The sequence below is a fragment of the Phoenix dactylifera genome, chromosome 3 (assembly GCF_009389715.1).
Source record: "Phoenix dactylifera cultivar Barhee BC4 chromosome 3, palm_55x_up_171113_PBpolish2nd_filt_p, whole genome shotgun sequence".
NCBI classification, from domain to species: domain Eukaryota; kingdom Viridiplantae; phylum Streptophyta; class Magnoliopsida; order Arecales; family Arecaceae; genus Phoenix; species Phoenix dactylifera.
Window position 1 is genome coordinate 11,245,675 of NC_052394.1, and position 19,947 is coordinate 11,265,621.

At 36.6% G+C, this 19,947-nt stretch overlaps 1 protein-coding gene across 2 annotated transcripts; it reads right to left on the reverse strand.

Moving 5' to 3' along the window:
- Window positions 1-6,675: 6,675 nt before the first annotated feature.
- Window positions 6,676-18,287, reverse strand: LOC103716735 (vesicle-associated protein 1-2-like). 2 transcript variants are annotated; one of them, XM_008804863.4, is made up of 9 exons: window positions 18,198-18,287; window positions 17,883-17,972; window positions 15,751-15,821; window positions 15,142-15,223; window positions 11,331-11,446; window positions 11,037-11,249; window positions 10,662-10,724; window positions 10,045-10,122; window positions 6,676-7,042 (listed from the first exon to the last, which is right to left on the reverse strand). In XM_008804863.4, exons 2-9 carry the CDS (start codon window positions 17,929-17,931, stop codon window positions 6,932-6,934), a joined length of 783 nt encoding a protein of 260 aa, XP_008803085.1. In that variant the 5' UTR covers window positions 17,932-17,972; window positions 18,198-18,287; the 3' UTR covers window positions 6,676-6,931. The 2 variants fall into 2 exon arrangements, with proteins under 2 accessions (XP_008803085.1, XP_008803084.1); XM_008804862.4 differs by having other exon boundaries at window positions 18,086-18,258.
- Window positions 18,288-19,947: the final 1,660 nt, after the last annotated feature.

Genomic DNA, 19,947 nt, shown 5'->3' on the forward strand with positions numbered 1-19,947 from the left:
TTATATATTATATATATAAAAAGAAGGAATTGAACTTGGTTATACTCGGATGGATTTCTACTTAGATCTAGTCAGATATATATTAGATGATAGGGGGTTCCATATCAATGATTCAAGCCGTAGAATGTGATCTACTTTTAAACTATTTATATACGTACAAAAAATCATATAATTTGGAGACCCACTAACCAATGCATCAAATGATAATATATATGTATATATAGTTTCACGTTATTTAGACTAACCAATTTTTTGACCACTCGATGCATAGCTCTAAATTATATGATTTTTTGTGCGTAAGTAGTTTACAGATAGCAGATTACATCTAACGGCTCGGATAATCGATATGAAATTTCATTGTGCAAAATAGATCCGATCATGTTTGGGTGGAGATTTACTTAAATGTATGTATGCATGCATGCAGCTTCCCTTGGAGAAGAGGTGCCAGCCAGCTAAGCCAGCTAAGCCAGCAATGGCTGGGCCGACACCTATGCAAAATAAAAACTAAGCCAAGGTAAAAACCATGCAAGACCAAACTCAGTCCTACGTGCTCTCAGCAGTCCATTCACTAAACAAGCATGCGTCCAGCTAAACCATGTATATTTGGATGATCCGGACTCCGCCAACCCCAACGGACGAATCCATTCATGGAGAAAATTCAGGACCGATGTCATGATTTAACAGTCGTGAAGTCAAAAAGCCAGGAAGCATGTCAGAATCTGCAGAGTTTTACCCTCGAGGGGACACAGACAGTGCATGACACCTGTGCTTGGCTTTCTTAATTGTCCAGGAGACAAGAGTACAAGAACAAAGGCCAAGGAGGTGGAACACAATGGAGTACCAGGCGGGCTGTCATATTTTGGCATAGTTTTGGCTGCCCGTGTGGAAAGAGGACTTCCATGAACTCGAATACAAAGAGGAAGAACCCGACAAGATGCCCTCTTTGTGGCACTATGAATCTCTCTGTCGTGATCTGAATCCAAGCAGTGATGATGGTGTTACAACATCCTACCTCATGCTTCTCTCACTAAACTTTGGTGTGATTTACCAAAGATATATATATATATATTTGCTACCATGCATGTGGTTCTGATGTGTGTAGTCGACAAGAGCAATAATTTTTTTGTTTGAGGAAAGAGTGATAATATTCTCCGAGTTATTAAAAATAGTAGTTATGTAAATGGTCAAATGATCAAATTACTGGGAAAGCTAATTTAGTGTTGAAAATTATCTAATTCATTGCTAGTCTTATAATTTAATCATGAATTACCTGTGATTAATTGAATAATAGAAGACTTGTGTGCTCCATGTTATGAGTGAGCTGGAGTTTCTACAATTATTATATTTTATTATTTCTTTTAGTTATCCAAGCTTTTTTTTTCTTCTTTTTTTAAGCTAACTGGATTCTTCTGGTTCGTTTGGAATGCCCGAAGTTTGCTACCTCGGTAATTCTTAGGCTGCCAATCTTGTGACTAAGGTTGAAGGCAGAAATGTGGTGCCATTTGTCGGATTATAATTAACTTGGTTCAGTATTAAGGGCAGATTTTTCTCATATTTCTTCGCATGAATTTTCCATTGGATCATCGGTTGCTTTTAGATCTATGCAGAAAGATGAATAATGAGTTCATATCATCTTGAGATCCGTGCAAAGATAATTCAATAGTAGATTGGTGCGAAGGAAGATTGATCCTTCTTTAGCGCAAACTATACAGTCCCGATCCTTGGGTAGCAACACCAAATACATTGATGTCCTAAACCTGAATCAATTCATCAAAATTATAATTTTTTGAGGCCGACTCTTTAAATTAAGCTCTCGGTCCAAATCCAACCTTATTCATTTGGTCCAAATTCAGGCGCCTAATCTAGTTGACTCTGGCTAGGTCACAAGTGTCCACTTCTCATCTGATGGCTATTCGGAAGAAGCCAATTCATTTCAAAATTTTGCTTGGAGAATAAGCATGTGACAGCTCCCGTGAATGGCCATCACCATCCAATTACTCTTAATCTCAAATGGCATCAAATTACTTCCATGACAGCCGAGTCATGATTCTGAAATTGATCACTATCTATGAACATACATATTTCTCGATCGTATGATCGTTTTTTTCGTTTGTTTGTTTGATAAAAGATATTTCCTGATCATATGTTATAAATCCCAGTTAAGCAACATCTTTGGAGTCTTGACAAACCAATGCTGCCAATCTATCCTTTCTAATACTAAAGAAAAATTGTAGCTTCCGTATCACTGATGTGTCTTGTTCTCCCTTATGTTGCTTTCAAAGGCTATAAAGTCTTAAGGTACGTAATCAAATTTTTGTTATCTTCTCTATGATTTGTTATTGGAATATAAAATCTTCAAACAATATGCACATGGTTTCTATGATGCGGTTTTGGAAAAAAAAAAATCACAAGTTATGGTAAAATTATAGTGGACCATTACATAGGTTTAGAAGAAAAAAAATTGTTGTTATAACATGGTTTTATTTGAAGGCCATTATTAGCACTCATGAATTGTAACCCTTTCTAAGAATATAAAAACTACTTCATAGACATTTATATATTTCAATAACAGCAATCTTCATTCAGTATAATGATTTTAGCATACTTAAATAGTAAATGTAAATTTATGCTAACAATGATAGTGCTGCGTAATTGCCATCATGATGACATATATTGCCATTATAGTTAATAATAATAACATATAGATAATGGTCATCACTTATAGGTCATCATATAAGTTTACAATGTATAATAGAGGTATCCCATAACCTTTATAACAATTGTCTTCATATTAAAATAATTTTGATTTTAAAACATGGATAGGTGATATTAGTTATTATTATTTTCAGATAATGATGCAAAACATGGATTCATGTCAAGAGAACTTCTTATTTTAAATCGTTCGAAATATGGTCTTAGGAAAATACTATTTCTCTCTCACACCCACATACACATGCATGGGCACCCCTACTCTATACAAGCAAAAGAGCACATGCATGGCCAAGAGACATCTTTTTAATATTTTACAAATTTGTATTTTAAATAGAGAAAATAAAGCCCTCCAATACCAACAACCATTGAGTTGGACTGACTAAGACATGGTCATGACTATATCCATTATGTATCTAAATTATGAAAGGCATGTGTGTCTGTAACCACTGGAAAAATATAAATTTTAAGTATTTGGATAACTCAATATAGATACAGAAATTTGTGTATATAATATGACAAAATTAGCAATTAGTCTTTTATGTATATGTGAAGGTAAATTTAAATCCAAGTTCCTAATTGGCACAATCACCAAAACCTTTTTTGATTAGTTGACACCTTATTTAAAGCACCAAGTTCCTTGTTTTTGTTGTATGATTTCTACCTATTTGTATTCATATACAACATAAACAAATGTAAAGTTTTACCACTTCATACTATGTTTTTTTTTATTCATTTGGAGCACAGGTTGATATATACTTTAGTAACTAATTGATATGCTTATCCATATTTGTGCATACTATGTCGATGTAGATATTTTCTATGCTTTTATGGAGAAATTATGGTATCAAGTGAAGCAAACTGCCTGCATTAATCATTAATCCATTGCTTGCCCAAATTTTTTATTGTATGTGGTAGTCATGGATTGGTGAAATGTGCAGTGATAAAGTTTTGAGTTCCAATTTCATTTCTTGAAGCAATCCAAGTTATGTAGCTCTTGTCTACGAATCTTTTTTTTAAGTATTACAAGAAAAATCTTAAAAAATTAAACAAAAAGGAAGAAGTCCGTGCCCTAAGAGGCGTTTGGTATGGGGTGATCATAATGTGGGTGGAGGTGATGAGATCACCGCACTTGGTTACACCATGGAGATTCTATGTGGAAGTGATCTCAAATCACCTCTATCCTTCAAATCACCGCCCAACCTAGGGATGAGATGTCTATCCTTGAGATCAAAAATCCAAGATCACCCTAGGACAGTGATCTGGGCAAAAAGTTCAGGACAAAAGTGCCCCTCAGTTTAACAAAAAAATTAGTATATCAATCTACCATTAATATGTTATATCGATATTATATATATGATATTATATTATATTAATTTCATATATATTATATTTATGATATATTATTATCATATTATTATCATATTATTATTCAATGATAATTTTAAATTATAGTAGAAATATATTATTATAATTTATATTTATATAATGAAAGTATTTAAAATCTTACTTCTAATTGCCTTATTTTTCTAATCAAAATAATTATTAGTATTACAATATATTATAAGTATAAATAAAAATATGAATTTTATAATGCTAATTAATATATCTTATAGGATTAATAATTTATAGTACTAATAAATATATATTGTTATAGAATATATTAATAATTAATATATAAATAAATATATTGATATTTTGTTATAACATATTTTATATGATTAATAAATATATATTTTTATGGAATATATCAGAAAAAATTTTGGTATTATATGATAAGTAATTTGGATTCTCGAGAAGAATTAAACAAGTTATTCGTGCATATCAAATGCAGCGATTTTAAACCATCAGAGATTAAATTACCTCATGATAAAGATCACGGGTAATCTAAGATTATCTCAGTGATTTTATTTGGGCCACTCAATACTACCTTAATAGTTTTAATGATTAGTCGGCGAAATGATATGGATGGCTAAACCACCCAAAAAATATCTGAATCCTTTTAACAAATTAATAAGAAACGGAGGGGGAAAAGAAAAAGAAAAGGATCGAGCTCTATCTCTCGCCCTCACGGGTGCGTACCTGCCCCTCCTCGCCTTCCAAGTTTCCGGTTTCCACTGCCTTTTGACCTATCAATAGATCAGCTACCGGACTCCCTCTACCACATGAAATAATAAGGCACTTGTTTTGCTTCCACGTATACAAACTATAGCTTGGAGTTCTGCGTAGATGCCATGTGGCGGCTTCTGAGAAACTTGTACATTTCTTGGCCGCGGAACAAAACTATCGGACCCTTTAGATTGGAAAAGGAAAGGCGGATACCACGCACCTAAAGAGCACCGCTTTGTAGTCGTAGTTGTCGTCCGCGTGAACGCGAAAATGGGAGACCGGGAAGAGAGGAAAAGGATGTGCACGGCAAAGTCCAATACTCATGGGAATCTCTCTCTCTCTCTCATTCTTTTCCAGTTTTTTTCACTGCATTAAACTTTGTAAAAGCTCATCACATTGTAAGAAGCCAACTTTGGGGTTTGGAGGCAAGTCACTGTGAGCATGTGAGGTCATGGGATGGGGCAGCTAATTGATATCTAAAGAGCTATCCCCCATGAGAAAGCTTAATAAGTAGGTAGCAGTAGTTTTCTTTCTTTCTTTTTTTCTTTCTTTTTTTTCTTTTTGATTAGACGAATTATAGAAATCTAGTATGAATACATCCTAAGAAGTCGAAAAACAAAATATCTGTGAAAGAAGGTGGCAAGATTGCACCACTAGCCTACAACACTTTGTCAGAGTTCTCGATGACAAAAGATGCAATTCAATCCACGGTTCTATTGGCTTCACGGTAGATATGACTTGTCTGAAAGATAGTACAATCTTTTGCACATGCAGAGGGTGTCCATTCACAGCCGTGGTCTGCCTCCGGATTATCCAATTATAATAGCCTAGTCGCCCCTTAGATGGATGAGATCGATAGGAATAGCTTTCTTGAAGTTGCTGGATTAGCCTATTTCTGAAATATCTTACTGTAATGACAAATCTTGATATGGATCATGCTTTTAAGTCAATAGTAATACTATAAAAGGTTCACCCAATTTAAGACAAGCCATCTTGATAACTAGTATGTTTGTTTTTTATTTTTGTTAAGATGGCTACAATTAACAAGCTTTGGTATAAACACAACCACCCAAATCCGAAACGGAGAAGAGGAGGTAACTAGTATGCTTTTAACCATGCACTAGCATTTAATATAGATAATCTTTTTATTTTTTAATCTAAAAATAATTGGTACAATTTTTTCCTTACCCTTTAGAAAAACGAGAGAAGAAAATTACAACTAATTACTAAGATTAATTAAAATGTTTCTCTAAAATCCTCATAAAATGGGAATAAGCGAATAATTCTCTTATACGTCCATTCTCTTCCATTAGTCACTTACAAGATACGAGTTGTATGTAACCTGAATAATTTATAATGTTTGTCCAAAGTACCCTATCTCCAATCCTCCATAGTTCACCACACTATTCATCATCTGTTTCCCTTCAAATTGCATGGACCTTTTATGTTGCCAATGGCGAGGAACATGCATACAAAGATGGAGAGATTAGAATTTAGATAGAGAAATTGGACTTCAAAATTGTAGTCAGTCTATCAAGGCAGACCACACCAGGCCATCGGTTCTTGTAGACCAGGCTCTATACCATCTATTCTACTCACATAGATTAGTCGAACATAATGTGCTGTTATATTATCTCCTGCATCATGCAATGAGAGCATCCGAGCCAAGATCTTCTGCCACTTCATCAGATTATACTTCATTTCTCCTGCCTTTGAAGTAATCAGAATTCTAGACAAAATTCCAACATAATGAAATAGAACCATTCTTGGGTAGAAAGGTTCATGAAATGCCACCAAGACTGTCAGTTTTACGGGTCCAATCAAAATCACAAAGCCAAGTTCCAGTGGTCCAAAATGTGTCTAAATGTCCAGCATGGCCAATAAAGTGAGGATGAAAATATACAAAATCACCAATATGTTTTATTATTATGAAAGAAAAAGACCAAGTTAGTCTGCAAGGTGAGAGCATCTCAAATAAAGTAAAAATGATCTTTTTTACATGCATTCTGTCTTTGTAATTGGGAAATGGTTGTTTTGTATTGCAGTTTATGTCACAGACCCCAGCATCCAGCTCCAAAGCAGCTGTTCTGGGCTTTGCCTTCCATTCTGTCTCTCATGGGTGCAACAGGTATCCAAGTGCCACACCAACTATTGTCATGAAAACCACAAACAAAAAGGGAAAACCAACCTGAATCCGTGCCTTGCACTTCCTTCTCAGCAATACCTGAAATGAGACACCAAGATTTTAGACACCAATTACATTTCATGAAAGAATGGTTTCCACGAGAAGATGCAACCGAATTGAATTAAGAAGATGAATCTCATCTGTGAGAATGACCGGCCACTGAATAAATGTATGATTATTGAGGGTGCTTTAAGATATCAAATATGCATGGATAAACTATATAAGACAGGAAATCATCAAGCAACCACACAGCATTGTGCGCACTCATTTGTCTATGGGCTCCGTGAACTTGCTATAATGGAATTTGCTGCTCATCCAATTGAAAAGTCTAAATAAATTAGAACCAAAAGAAGCAATTCAAGCATACAAAATGGTCGGCATGAATCTCTGTATGACTCATAAACAAAAGCACCAAAAGAAACACAAGAATACCAAGGAAGGGAGGAAAATTGGAGAGAGAGACAAGTTTTATTAAAGAAACTTATTTAACACATATAAAAGCCACTTGTCTCACGCTCCTCTCGGACGGCACACAAAACCGCTCACTAAAGACACCTCATGCTCCTGTTCTCTCTCACACAATACTGAGCACTGTAAAAACTCTCTCCGGTTCTCATGCCACTCGACATTCTATAGCCAACTTAGCAATTATCCACAGGAAGACAAAGTGACTAAACCATATTGCTACATTGATCCCACAAGATGCCCAACACCAAGATTCCAGGACTAGTTGGGTGACAGCATCAAGTGGTGCTGTGATCATCCAAGGTGTAGAAAGACTTTTTGTCCTCATTGTCTTGGTATCAGAGGTTGGAGCTAAGGCAGATAAAAATACAAGTTTGTTTGTGATGGCAGGCAGTTTGACCAAATTTGAAATTCTAAGATTTAATGGCACCAAGCCACCAATCTTGAACACTGGAAGTTAAAGATGCAGGCCATGTGAGTGAAAGATGAGTGTGACATGGTGTTTGAACGCAAAGGGAAGAAACTTGAAAGATGAAGAGCTCGCAAAGCAAGACAATATGGCGATAGGGCAAGTTGAGGAGCATGCATAAGGGAAGATCTATGCCAAATAAGCTTTTTCCTCGAAGGAAATTTGTACACCTTGAAGATGTAGGGGGAGCTCCATTGCAAGAGCACCCGAATTGGTTAAACACACTGATTAGCCAGTTAGCAGCGGTTGAGGTTGCGATCAATGATGAAGAGAAAGTAGCTATGTTGCCTAGTTTGATGCCCAATTTATGAGATGATTTGGTCATGAAATTTTATGGTGCAACAACTTTCAACAAAGACTCGGTGGCATCAATATTGCTTACTGAGAAGGCTCGATAGAAGAGTAGTCAGGTGGGTTCAAGTAGCATGTTGATAGAAAGAGGAAAATCACTAGAGAAGATTTGGCGGTGCATGATCAAGATCCAAGTCTAGAGATAAAAGCAAAGTGCAATATTATCACTGCAAGAAGTATCGTCATAGTAGCAATTATGTCCGTAGCATGCACGGAAGCAAAAAAAAAAATGGTGGTGGTTCTTCAGAAGCACTGGTAGCATCAGATTATACTGATGACCATGATGTTAGAGAGGTTCTTACAGTCTCCTAAGGAATTGACACTTCTAATCATGGTATGCTGTACCGGCCCGAGCCGGACGGTACAGGGCGTACCGTACCATACCGATTCGGAACCAGTACAGGTGGCGTACCCATACTCGGTACGCCAAAAAAATTCTGTACTGACACTGTACTAGTGTGGCACCAGTACGAGGTCCGGTATCGAGACAGTAAACCTTGCTTCTAATAGTACTTGGATTTGGATTCCTGTAATTCTGATCATGTTTGCCCTAAGAGGGATTGGCTCTATTCCATCGAGGCAGAGGAAAATACTAGTCAATTGCCCGATGGTGTACCATAGGAGATCAATAGTGTAGAAATATTGAAAATCCAAATGTTTGGTGGAGTAGTGCATTTTACAAGTGGGGTATGGCATGCCCCTAAAATGCACAGGAATCTGACTTTCTTGGATGCACTGGACTTCGAAGGTTATGGATATTCAGCACCAGGTGGTATTTTGAAGGTCCCATGTGACATCAAGGTGCTAATGAAAGGCGAGAAGTGCAGTAACGGATACCATTTGTCTTGATAGTCAGCATGTAGGTATTTCTGCCTCTTCTAATATGATGGATGGAGATTTTAGATGTTCTAATCATCTTATCGGCCATAGAGAGGTATTTGATTTTCTACGTGATTATACGGATTCTGATGCTATTGCTACTGCGATGATTCACATGATCCTGTCAAGTCTTGGTGATCTATCAATCACATCATCCTCTGGTTCTTCATTGTCTATGAATAATGTTCATTATATACCAGTGTAAAGAAAAAATTTCATTACTATGTTACGAATCACGACTAGAGGATATGTTATTCTATTTGGGCCTAATACTGTGGAGATTTATGATGATGTAAAAGCTTCTAGAAAACTGATTACAAAAGACAAGAAAGTGAACAAGATTTATGATATGTCTGCTGAAAATTCTTAGACAAATCGGACTTTTAAGCATGACAAGCTGATTTGTGACATGCTAGATTGACTCATGTGAATTATGATAGGCTTCAAGATAACCTGACTAAGGGACTAGTTGATGGGCTTCCCAAGAGGAAGGTGTATACCAGTTCTCTTTGCACTAGATGTCAATATAGAAAGATGCACTAGGTACTACTTGGATATTGCTACAAGATTGGGTTGAAAATCCTGCAACCTACTCTAAGAACTAGTGCTCCTTTTTCCAAATAGGACAAAACTTAGGTTCATCAAACCCCAGGCCCCCTTTAACTATCCTATACCTGTATGCCATTATACTATCCAAAACTAAAACTAAGATAATCCCAAACCTGATAAGCTTAATCAAATAAATAAATTCAACTTTTATACAAAGATACTAATTAAACTAGGACAAGTAATGACCTACCATTGTGGGTTTTTTTTTGGGGGGGGGGGGGGGGTGGAGGGGGGGGGGAACCTTGATTCTGAAGAAAACAAGACTTACTATTTCTTGTTGCAGCTTATCCCTCTCTTGAATTGCTACACCATTCTCTTCTTTCAGCCTTGTGACTGTATTTTCAGCCTGCAAAAATATCAATTTCTTTTAGACTATAATGATTGTGTTGCAAAATGATAATGCATATATCAATGTGAAGTACAACAGAATTTGACCAAAAAAATGATGAACCACTGGCACCTAGTGTGACGTGCTCCCCTACTTCATGTGCAATACAGCAGTTTTATTAATGCTATGCTAGATCATCAAGCAGAATTATATGGACTGCAAAGCAGATTACCTCCAAACAAAACCTTAAAAATGGGAGGAGAAGTTTGTCAGCTCAAATGGAAAGCAGACATTATATCATTTCCATTTCTCAGCATTACTAGACAGCAACTATGGTTGCTTATTATTATGGTATTTGCTACAATATGTACCTATACCTAAAGCTGGAAAGCATACACCAGGAACCAGAGATTCCCCCAATGAACAAGAAGCCTGATTATAACATTTGATGTTCCAATGATAAAGGTGAACATGAGGCAGAAAAGGACCAAGAAAGTGGCATTAAGAACAAGTAGCAAAGTCTAGAATCTAGGCCTTGAATCAAGTATAAAACTGACCTCATTTAGTTTCACTTCAAGATCATTCAGCTTTAACTTTAGATCCTCAGCTTCCTTGGAGACCTGAAAATAATATGAATGGAACAGCTGAAAAGACATGTTTCACAAAAACCAAGATAGAGGACTGTGGTGTCAATATTATCCATGTTGAAAAAAGAGTAAAAGCTTTCTAAGACTGATGATTCAAAAATCTAAAATGGAAAACCAAATGACTATGTCTTCTCGACAGAATACATTTTGTTATGCAATAGGCTCCAATGTATCTACTAATTTAATATAAATAATGATAAAATGCAGCAAAATATGAGGCATGGTGCCTTGGGGTGGCAGAAAAACATAAAAACACTGATGTGCAGCTGGACTGAAATCCCTTACATGAAATAGAGGAAGATTCTTGACATCATCCACTTCTTGATCATTTGAAACAGGGGTTTCTTTCAAAGTAGTTTCTTTCAAATTAGGTGCTTCGTAAACTGACTCCTGCTTTAAAGCTCCATTAATTGGTTGCAGTACTGGAGAATGAGGTGGGCTAACAAGTACAACTCTCAATTTGTTCTCTTCAATATATCTTCCATTTTCTTTAGAAAACTGAGACAGGAAAACCAAGAGGATTATAGAAGGAAAGAGGAAAACAAAAATTCAATTTTCAAGCAAACAATATATACTCACAAAGCTAGGCACAACGTCCTCATCTGTAGTACCATATGGAACAACTGTACCCTGAATTAGGAACTTATCTCTTAACTGCATATCAGGTGGAGCTACCTTTTGAGCTTGCATGGTCACTAGATTGAGATTGAATCAGAAACACAGGGATCAGCTAAAAGAAAGAAAATAAATTAATGTAAATATGAAATGTAGGAGATAAAACTAAAGCACAATCACCATGATTTGATCCTACAGTGACAGGAGCTGCTAGATTTGTTTCAGTTTGAAACACTGAAGGCCAACAGAAAGAAATAAAGTACTGCTCAATACAGAACCTAAGTGACAAAAGCAAATCATGATGCACGATAACCATGATTCTGTTCATATAGTGACATTAACTTCTATGACTATTTTATTTGGGATGGTGAAGAATAAGAATCAAATGGCACATTTCTTTACTTATCTCTGGCATCAGATTTATTCTGAAGTAACTCGGCCCATGAGATAACATGGTTCCTTGGAACAAAAGGAGCCCATTCACACAGTGTTCCCTCTTCTCTCCCCTATCTCTTAGTCTTCAGTTAGCTAACGGAAGAGAGTCAAGTGTGGGTACAGGGAAGAAGGTCTCTTAAAAAAATTTAGTAAGAAAACACTTAGGAAGCAAGTGCGGACAAGGTTTTAGGTGTTCACGGAGCAGGTTCACCAGCTCAAATGGAAGATTTTTTGCGACAACTCTTCACATTACCTTTCCTTTTCCCCACTAATGTATATCACCATTCTATCTTCCTTGTTCTACCATAATTTTGACTTTTTGGCTTGCATATCATTTAATATTAAAACCGGCTAGTAGGTGTGCTTTTCGCTGATTTAAATTCCATAGAGAGATTTCTAGGGGAGAAATATCTATCAAATTAATTAACCTACACAAAAGAAACGGCTCACAGTAGTTTACTAACAAGACTACTTTCGAGATAGTAAGGGACATAGAAGCATCTAAGCTGTCCCAGGAGTCCACATGAACATCATCGTAAGGTTAATCAAGAAGCCCAACATGGTTTTATGATTTAATGAAGAGATGGAATAGATCCAATATAATTTTTCTTAAGAAACCACAGAAGTAGGACACGATAGAAATGATCTATCTAACAAACAAAAATCTGGCTCGAATCTTTTTTCTTAGCATTGAATGTTCAACAAGGAGTCTGACAGAAACTTATGTTGACCTGATGAAGTACTTGATAGACAGAATCTCTACCATCATTTACAAGTGATACAGAATCAGAGAGAGTATATGAAAAGATTTAGACAGGCCAAAATCATTGCTTGCTTGAGGGCAATTTACAAAAAAAATGCAACCAACTATTCTTATGAGCGATATACCTCGGAAGCACAATTTTATGCTCATGTATGTCACATCACCTGTTTTCCCTTGCCTTTTGAATACCTGGTGATAAGTCCATGTATCTCTTATGTTGATCATGGCAAGTCATATAGTAAATGTGCAATTCGGAATTCTCATAGTGATTGTGATTCCAATTTAGCTCATGGAAAAGACTCAAGCAATAACTGCATTGTTCTAGATATTTTCTAACACAGTAGCCATATTTTCAGGACAATCTTCAAAAGCCAACATGGGCCACTCATGATATTGTTGCTTATTTCCTCTGTGGCAAGAACTTTTTTTTTTATATCTTTTCTGGTTAAATGCTCACTCTAAGTGCACCACTTTTCCTCAGACATACAAAAGGGGTCATATATGCAACAGCCTCCAACTTCCCTTCTCCAGCAGTCGATACTAAAATATCCACGAGAATCTTTTTCATCCTACAAGAGAGCGGAAGGTAATTCAGCACCATGTTCACTACTTACATCTTAGTATCCCTCTTGCCATAGCAAGAATAAGGATCCAGAAGGACTAGTAGTTCCTGTTACTTGATGGAGATGTAAACATGTGTGTACTACTCATCCAGTCTCTGATTTACTTCTTGTAGTATCTTTAATTTGGGTTATCATCAGTTTGCTTGTTCCTTATCCCTAATTTCATCCTTAAATAAATGGTTGAAGCTTTTTCTCACATGGCTAGAAGCATCATAATGCAAGTACACAATAAATTGCTTTCCATTAAAAATAACAAATACCAAGTTGTGACTCTTCCTAAAGGAAAATTACTATGGATGTAGGTAGGTCTATGAATCATAATTCTAATAAAACACAAACTAGGCATCATGGAATATTCATGGACCTAACTAACTTCATATACTCAATATTACCTGAGCTTAACTCCCATTTAATTACCATACATCTTGCAGACAATCTGAAGTAACAGATCTACCAAGATGCGAAAAATGACTTCTTTCTAAAGATATACAAGATGTACATGCATAGGGTCAGCGGAACCGTCTTGAACCGGGCAGTTTCGGCCACCCTGAATCGTATCGGTGGCTCACCGGTACGATTCCGGCAACGGAAACGGACCTCGTTGCCGAAGCTAGAGAAGGAGAAGGAAAGAGAGAGCTAGGGGGGAGGAAGGGAGAGAGAGAGAAGACGGGATGCTGGCGGAGTGCCGGCCTCAGCCGCGGGAAGTGAGGTCGCGACCGCTGACCCTGCTTCGAGTGAAACAAGGTTCGGCCGCGGCCTCGCTTCCTACGACCGAGACTGGCCTCCAATGGCCTCCTCCGACCTCCGCCGGCATCCGCCACCCTTCTCCAGCCCTCCCTCACCTGCTCGCTCTCTCTCTTTTCCTCTCTCCCACAGTCCCTCTCTCGGTGCGGGCCCGACACGGCTCGTACCAAGTCGTTCCGCCAGAAAACCGGTGCGGTGCCCAGTCCGGTTCCTTCAACCTTGTACATGCATCAACATGGGATTTTGCTCAAGAGAGAAGAAGGAAATCCAAATTAAGAAGGGTGCAACCATGACCTTAAGCAGACAGCCAAAGCCTGGTCTTGCAAATCCATTAGAGTTTTGTAGAATATGAACTTAGAATAAATTCTGTTAACATTGTTAGAAAGAGTTATTCTTGTTAACCACATTATAATGATTGAAGCAATACCCTGTAGGTGCAGAATTGAAATTCTTAAGACATCATTTTCATGGAAAGACCTTTATTTGTCTGCAACTCTGCATGTTTCCTTCAAGTAGAAGAATAATGTCATTATGGAATAAACTTGTCGCAACAAAAGTGTTTTTTGATCAAGTTCCACAGGCAGCTCTACGTGGAATTGAACCTGCTAAAGGCACCAATTCAAACTCAGTGATAAGCAGTTTGAACTGTTGGCAAATCATAGACCATGCAGCCGACTAGTGAGCGAACTGATTTCACCTAAAGATTAGATGATCTGATTTCCATTTTAAGATAATGTCATCTATAATTTCTACTTCAATATTTTAAACTTCTAAGTACCATCGTAAAAATTGTTGATTAGTTCAATCACATTTTCTCCTCTACATAGGTTTGTGTCGAATGTGATTTCTGCAGGGTTTACATGAGATTAGCTAGCATTCAGGGTTCTCATTCGAGTCACTAGAAGTAATATTGCTTGCAGACATTGTGTTAAACTGAAATGAAGAAATAGTCGTACAAAATCATTGAGGGAACCTTTTATACCGGATTGCAAAATGATAAAAATATAAGACAAGTGCTTAGAGATTTGAGGATGTAAGATTTTAATGATCAACAAACATAAGAAGCGGAATGACATCATATAATTTGCGGCATACAAGCATACAACTTGATCCCACATCAAATTTATCAAACAAAAAGCAAGTACATGGTGCTGATAGCAAAATGTGCACAGACACACACACACATAGAGAGAGAGAGAGAGAGCGCTACCTGTAAAATCACATGATGATCTTGGTAGAATGACACCTGTGTTTGGTCGCACACAATACCTCTTGGGTGATGTAGTTTTAACCTAGTAAATGCAATATTAGTCCAATCAGTCACTATTATGATTCAGTCTATTATATAATGGCAGAGCTAGAATGGAGGATCAACATTCCTTGATAATAAGTGATTCTAAATGAAAATCATGAGACTAAATTTTCTTTCATGTACATAAGTTGGCAGTGAAGGGAAAAAATTGAGAACAAAAGGCACTTTTGTGATTAATGATAGCAGTGAAAAAAATGAACACACTTGAGAACAAAAATTTAGTAAGGCACTGGAGACCAAGATCAAGTAGCATAAGCAATTTAGGAAATAGTTATGCATGCAACAGAAGGACAAAGCCAGAAAATTATATCTAATACCAGGGCGCTGCCCTAATGAATGATCTTAAAGTTCACAAGCTATATATAATCACAAAGCTCTTGTATGCCAACAAATTTTCAGAAGCAATTTGAATAACAAAGCAGAAGTTAAAACTCCTGGGCCACCTCTCTGTATAAGTAATTGCATTATAAATAAAACACATGCAATGAAAAAGCGAGAAGCACTAACCTTGAAGGCAACATAATCACTGGATTTATTGACAAGATGAACGGAGCATGAACTCTGCTTCTTCAACTCAACTGAAAAGAAAAAAGACATTACAATCTGTAAGGCTTCTACCAATATCCAAATCAGAAAAGAGCCACATATACACCTTTGAAAAAAAAATATAGAGAGTTCTGGACAGGTCATCGACAGTTAAAAACCTATAATATTCTAGAACAATAACAATAAAACGAAAAAAAATGAAAATACATATAAACTACTTAATTTAATACATACAATGGAGAACGCAGATCAAATTAAGAAAAAAATTATTAGAGAAATTTATCCTCAATAACACAACAAATTGTTAGCTCGAAAATCATACCAGACAACCAATTAATTAAGGCAATTAGATATCAGAAAATGTTCATTTAGCACTTATTATCAAAATCACATGCATTAGAACAATTAGTTAGTTCTGATATAAAACAAGAATGGTGGTGTATTCTCCAAGTTATGTACACAATACCATATATCAAAGGATCAGAATGCCAGTTCATACCATACCATATTCTAAGAGACATGCAACATCAGCAAGTCATGTACACAATATACGGATATGACAGCTTTACCACATTCATATCAGCTTGTATCACTATCAGTCTATACTGGTGCTTTTCATGTCAATTTAGCTTGTACAAGCCAATGGCTACAAGTCCAAACTTGGTTCCTTTATTTAAATTCAAACCATCCGAAAAACCGTGCTTCTCTCACTGAAAATTTAGAGTTCTCCTGCCAATTTCTATACTGTTAATTTTGATAATATGCTAGCTCATGAAGGGCTAAAAGTTAAGGTTACTTTTCTTCTAAGACCTTTTGCTTTGAAATTAAAAATAAAATGTTAAAATCGGATAACTCTAACATAAAAGGAATAACATGTTTGATCCTCCAGTAGATGTTCAAAGAGCATGAGATTATCAGCAAAAGAGTCTTTACGTGAGGTTAGATCTGTGAAATATTATCAGAGGTAGGTTAGCAAGAACTCCAGAACTCTCGTCATAACGTCAGGATTGTTGTTCATTGATTTGTTATATGTACATGACAGTTAGAGCAAAATCCAACATTCAACATGCATATATGACATTGCACAAACAGCTTCAAACCCCTTACTCTACAGATGATATACATAATCCTGCCTCCACTATGATTATCAAATTTCATACTAGACCTTTTAGAAGGTGTTGCAAGTTTTGCGCTAGGGATGTTTAAAAAAAAAAAACTTAATCAGGGTACTCCCGAGTACATGCAGTACATGTATTAGGAGAGGTCTTTCCAATTATCTCATTTCATAATAGACTTTTTAGAAGGTGTTGCAACTTTTGCGCTTGGGATGGTTTAAAAGAAAAAACTTTCATCAGGATACTCCGCGCACATGCAGTACATGTATTAAGAGAGGTCACGCCAATATTTAAGCCTCCCAGCTTCCACAATGTCTATAATACATAGATGGTATCTATGAAAGTGTCATTATAGTACAAAATTAGTTACTTTAGCCTAAAGTTTTTGAGATAAATTTCAAGCTAATATCGGCTTAAGTCGAGAGTGCACGAATCAAGTTGCATTTCTCTTGTGCCAAATGTGAAACTACTGAGGGAATTGCATATCCTTCCATGCTATTGCATCCCTAACCAAGCTTTGTTTAGTATGCTCTGTTGCGAAGTACAAATGAATAGACAATTCTCAGTTTCTAGGATTAAGCATATATAAATCCCATAAAAGCCAAAAAGACCTGCTACCTTGTTGATTCTTAAGCATTGGAATAATCTTAGACAATGATCCAATTTTTACCCATTTCCTCTTCTCAAGAAAAATTTTTGACACCATCGCCCACCATCCGTTCAGGCGGATCCCATCAGATGGTGGGTGATGGAATATATTTCACTGTCATCAGATCAGCATATATTCCTAAAATCGTAGGATCAAAGAGTACGTTTTCCCCTACGCTACCTACAAACAACAGCAATAATAACAACAAAAAGAAGCAACCTGAATCCATTTGAAGCATCTACAATTCTAAAGACCTTGTGTAATTGAAAAAAAAACAAGAATTAATCAAAACTTTCTAGAGACTGCTGTAATTTCTTCTAACAACTTACAGGTGAACTTGAGCTCCCGAGGTTCGATTTCCAGAAGCACTTGGCCCATCCCTTCTTCCACGCTCTCTTTGATCTCCGAACTCCTTCGATCTATAAATCCGAAAAAATAATACCCCAAAAAATGAGCCAAATCGAACGCCGAACTTTCACCGTAAACTAAACAAATCGAGTTAAAAAAAAAAAGAAAAAAGATTGAGAACTACTTATTCCCGAATCGCGACTACACCGCCAGATCGCAGCACGGAACAGAGGAGAAAAAAAGAATCCAAATTCGCCTTCAATAAAACAAATGGGACAAGGCGTGGAACACAAGACCTGGACACAACTGCACCTGGAATGCCGACGAACGGTTTCCGACAGAATTTATGAAGACAGAGAAAGAAATATAGAGAGGGGGATATGGGGGGGAAAGGAGCGGGGAAGTAAAAATTTACTCGAATCCGCGGTTGCTGCTAATAAAAAAGTAAATAAATGGATCCGCTGACTAGGCGAACACTGTACAAGGAGTATAATTGTGACGAGTAAAGTGGAGCCCACATTGACAGCATACGTGGCAATCAATGGTTCGTCGAATACATATTTGGTCATGGAGAATGAATACGTGATTTGTTCCTTTATTTTTACGCCGAGAAAGTGTTTCTTAAAATGGCTAAAAAGTTGCCTTGTTTTTCTTGGGTCGGCAAAAGATTAGAAGGGTTGAAAAGGTGTCACAAGCATTTCCAATGCTGATATCCTTACCCCATGTTAATGAGAAATAGTTCAGGCCAGTGTGAAGCTTCCACTCAGAAGGCATTACTAAGTGAGTTGTGAGACTCTTAAAAGTGAAAATAGTAGGGTGAAAGCATCAGTTTTTCTTTTTGTGGCTGCGAAGTCAGTGCCAGAGAGGACGTGAAACTTGATGTTTGCTGTTCCTGATAACACCGTATATCAACAGTGCCTCGCCAGCAAAGCAAGCTACGTCACGTGTTGATTGCTGTTCCATTTTGTCCTTTAGCGTGGGGGCAGGTTAAGAAAAGATAGCCTGCAGGGAGGGATTTCGACGTTTGGGAAGTGGTGGGCGAGGTGGCGGCGGTGGAGTTGGTTATGGGGACCGGTGAGGCGGTTGCACCGGCCGCGTTGCGTGGCTCGCGACCTGCCGAAGCGAAGCAACCGGCAACGCTGGACGTTACCATTCCCAATTACACCCTCTCTCCAAGGGTTGTAATTTTCTTTAAAGGGTATGGGATGGTAACTTCTGTTATAATGTTATTTTGGGATAATTTTATCTTGCCTAAGTTGCACTCTACTCTCCTTAAATTTAAAAAAAAATTCAGTTAAGATCCTGCATCCTAAGTGCCGCCCAACATCATGATTGGATTGCTCCAAATAATGAAAATTTCCTTAGCCTCTTAACCGTTTTATAAAGCCATTTAGCTTTCCTAAAACAAATCATTCTATTTTGATCTTCTATCCCTACCAATGATTGCATTTAGCTTTCTATAGCTTCTTCTATGTCCTTTATGGGTTCTCTCTCTGTTACAAAAAGGGTATTTTAATCCTAAAATGTGCTTAAGTTATCTACTCCTTATAATGATATTAATGGAAATGAATGATAGGATTACACTAAGCCAATTGACTAATTTACAAAATATAACTAAAAATTTTAAACCTGAGTGGTCAAAGTGCAGCTCGAGCAAAGTCGAGAAAGCAAAGTATAATTATTTTTTTCAAAAAAAATTTCTATTATAGCGTTGCAGTGCTCTTGTAGTTTTATGCTGCAATATGTTATATTTAGCGTTATAGTAAAAAAAATGCTTGTAATCTATATTTACTCTCCTTCTCTTTGTAAAATGGTATTTTTTACACTCAAAATAAAATAAAAAAAATCATATTTTTAACTTCAAATGTCAAAGTTTTGGTTTAAATTTTTTGCTAAAAGAGTTTTGTTCCATCTGAAAAAATAAAACTCTTTAAGTAAAAATGATGTACAAGCATCATTAAGAAATGATTTTTTTATTCATTATAATGCTGATATAGCAATTATTAGTCTAATATTAAATTCTTTTGAGATTATATACTGTAGGGT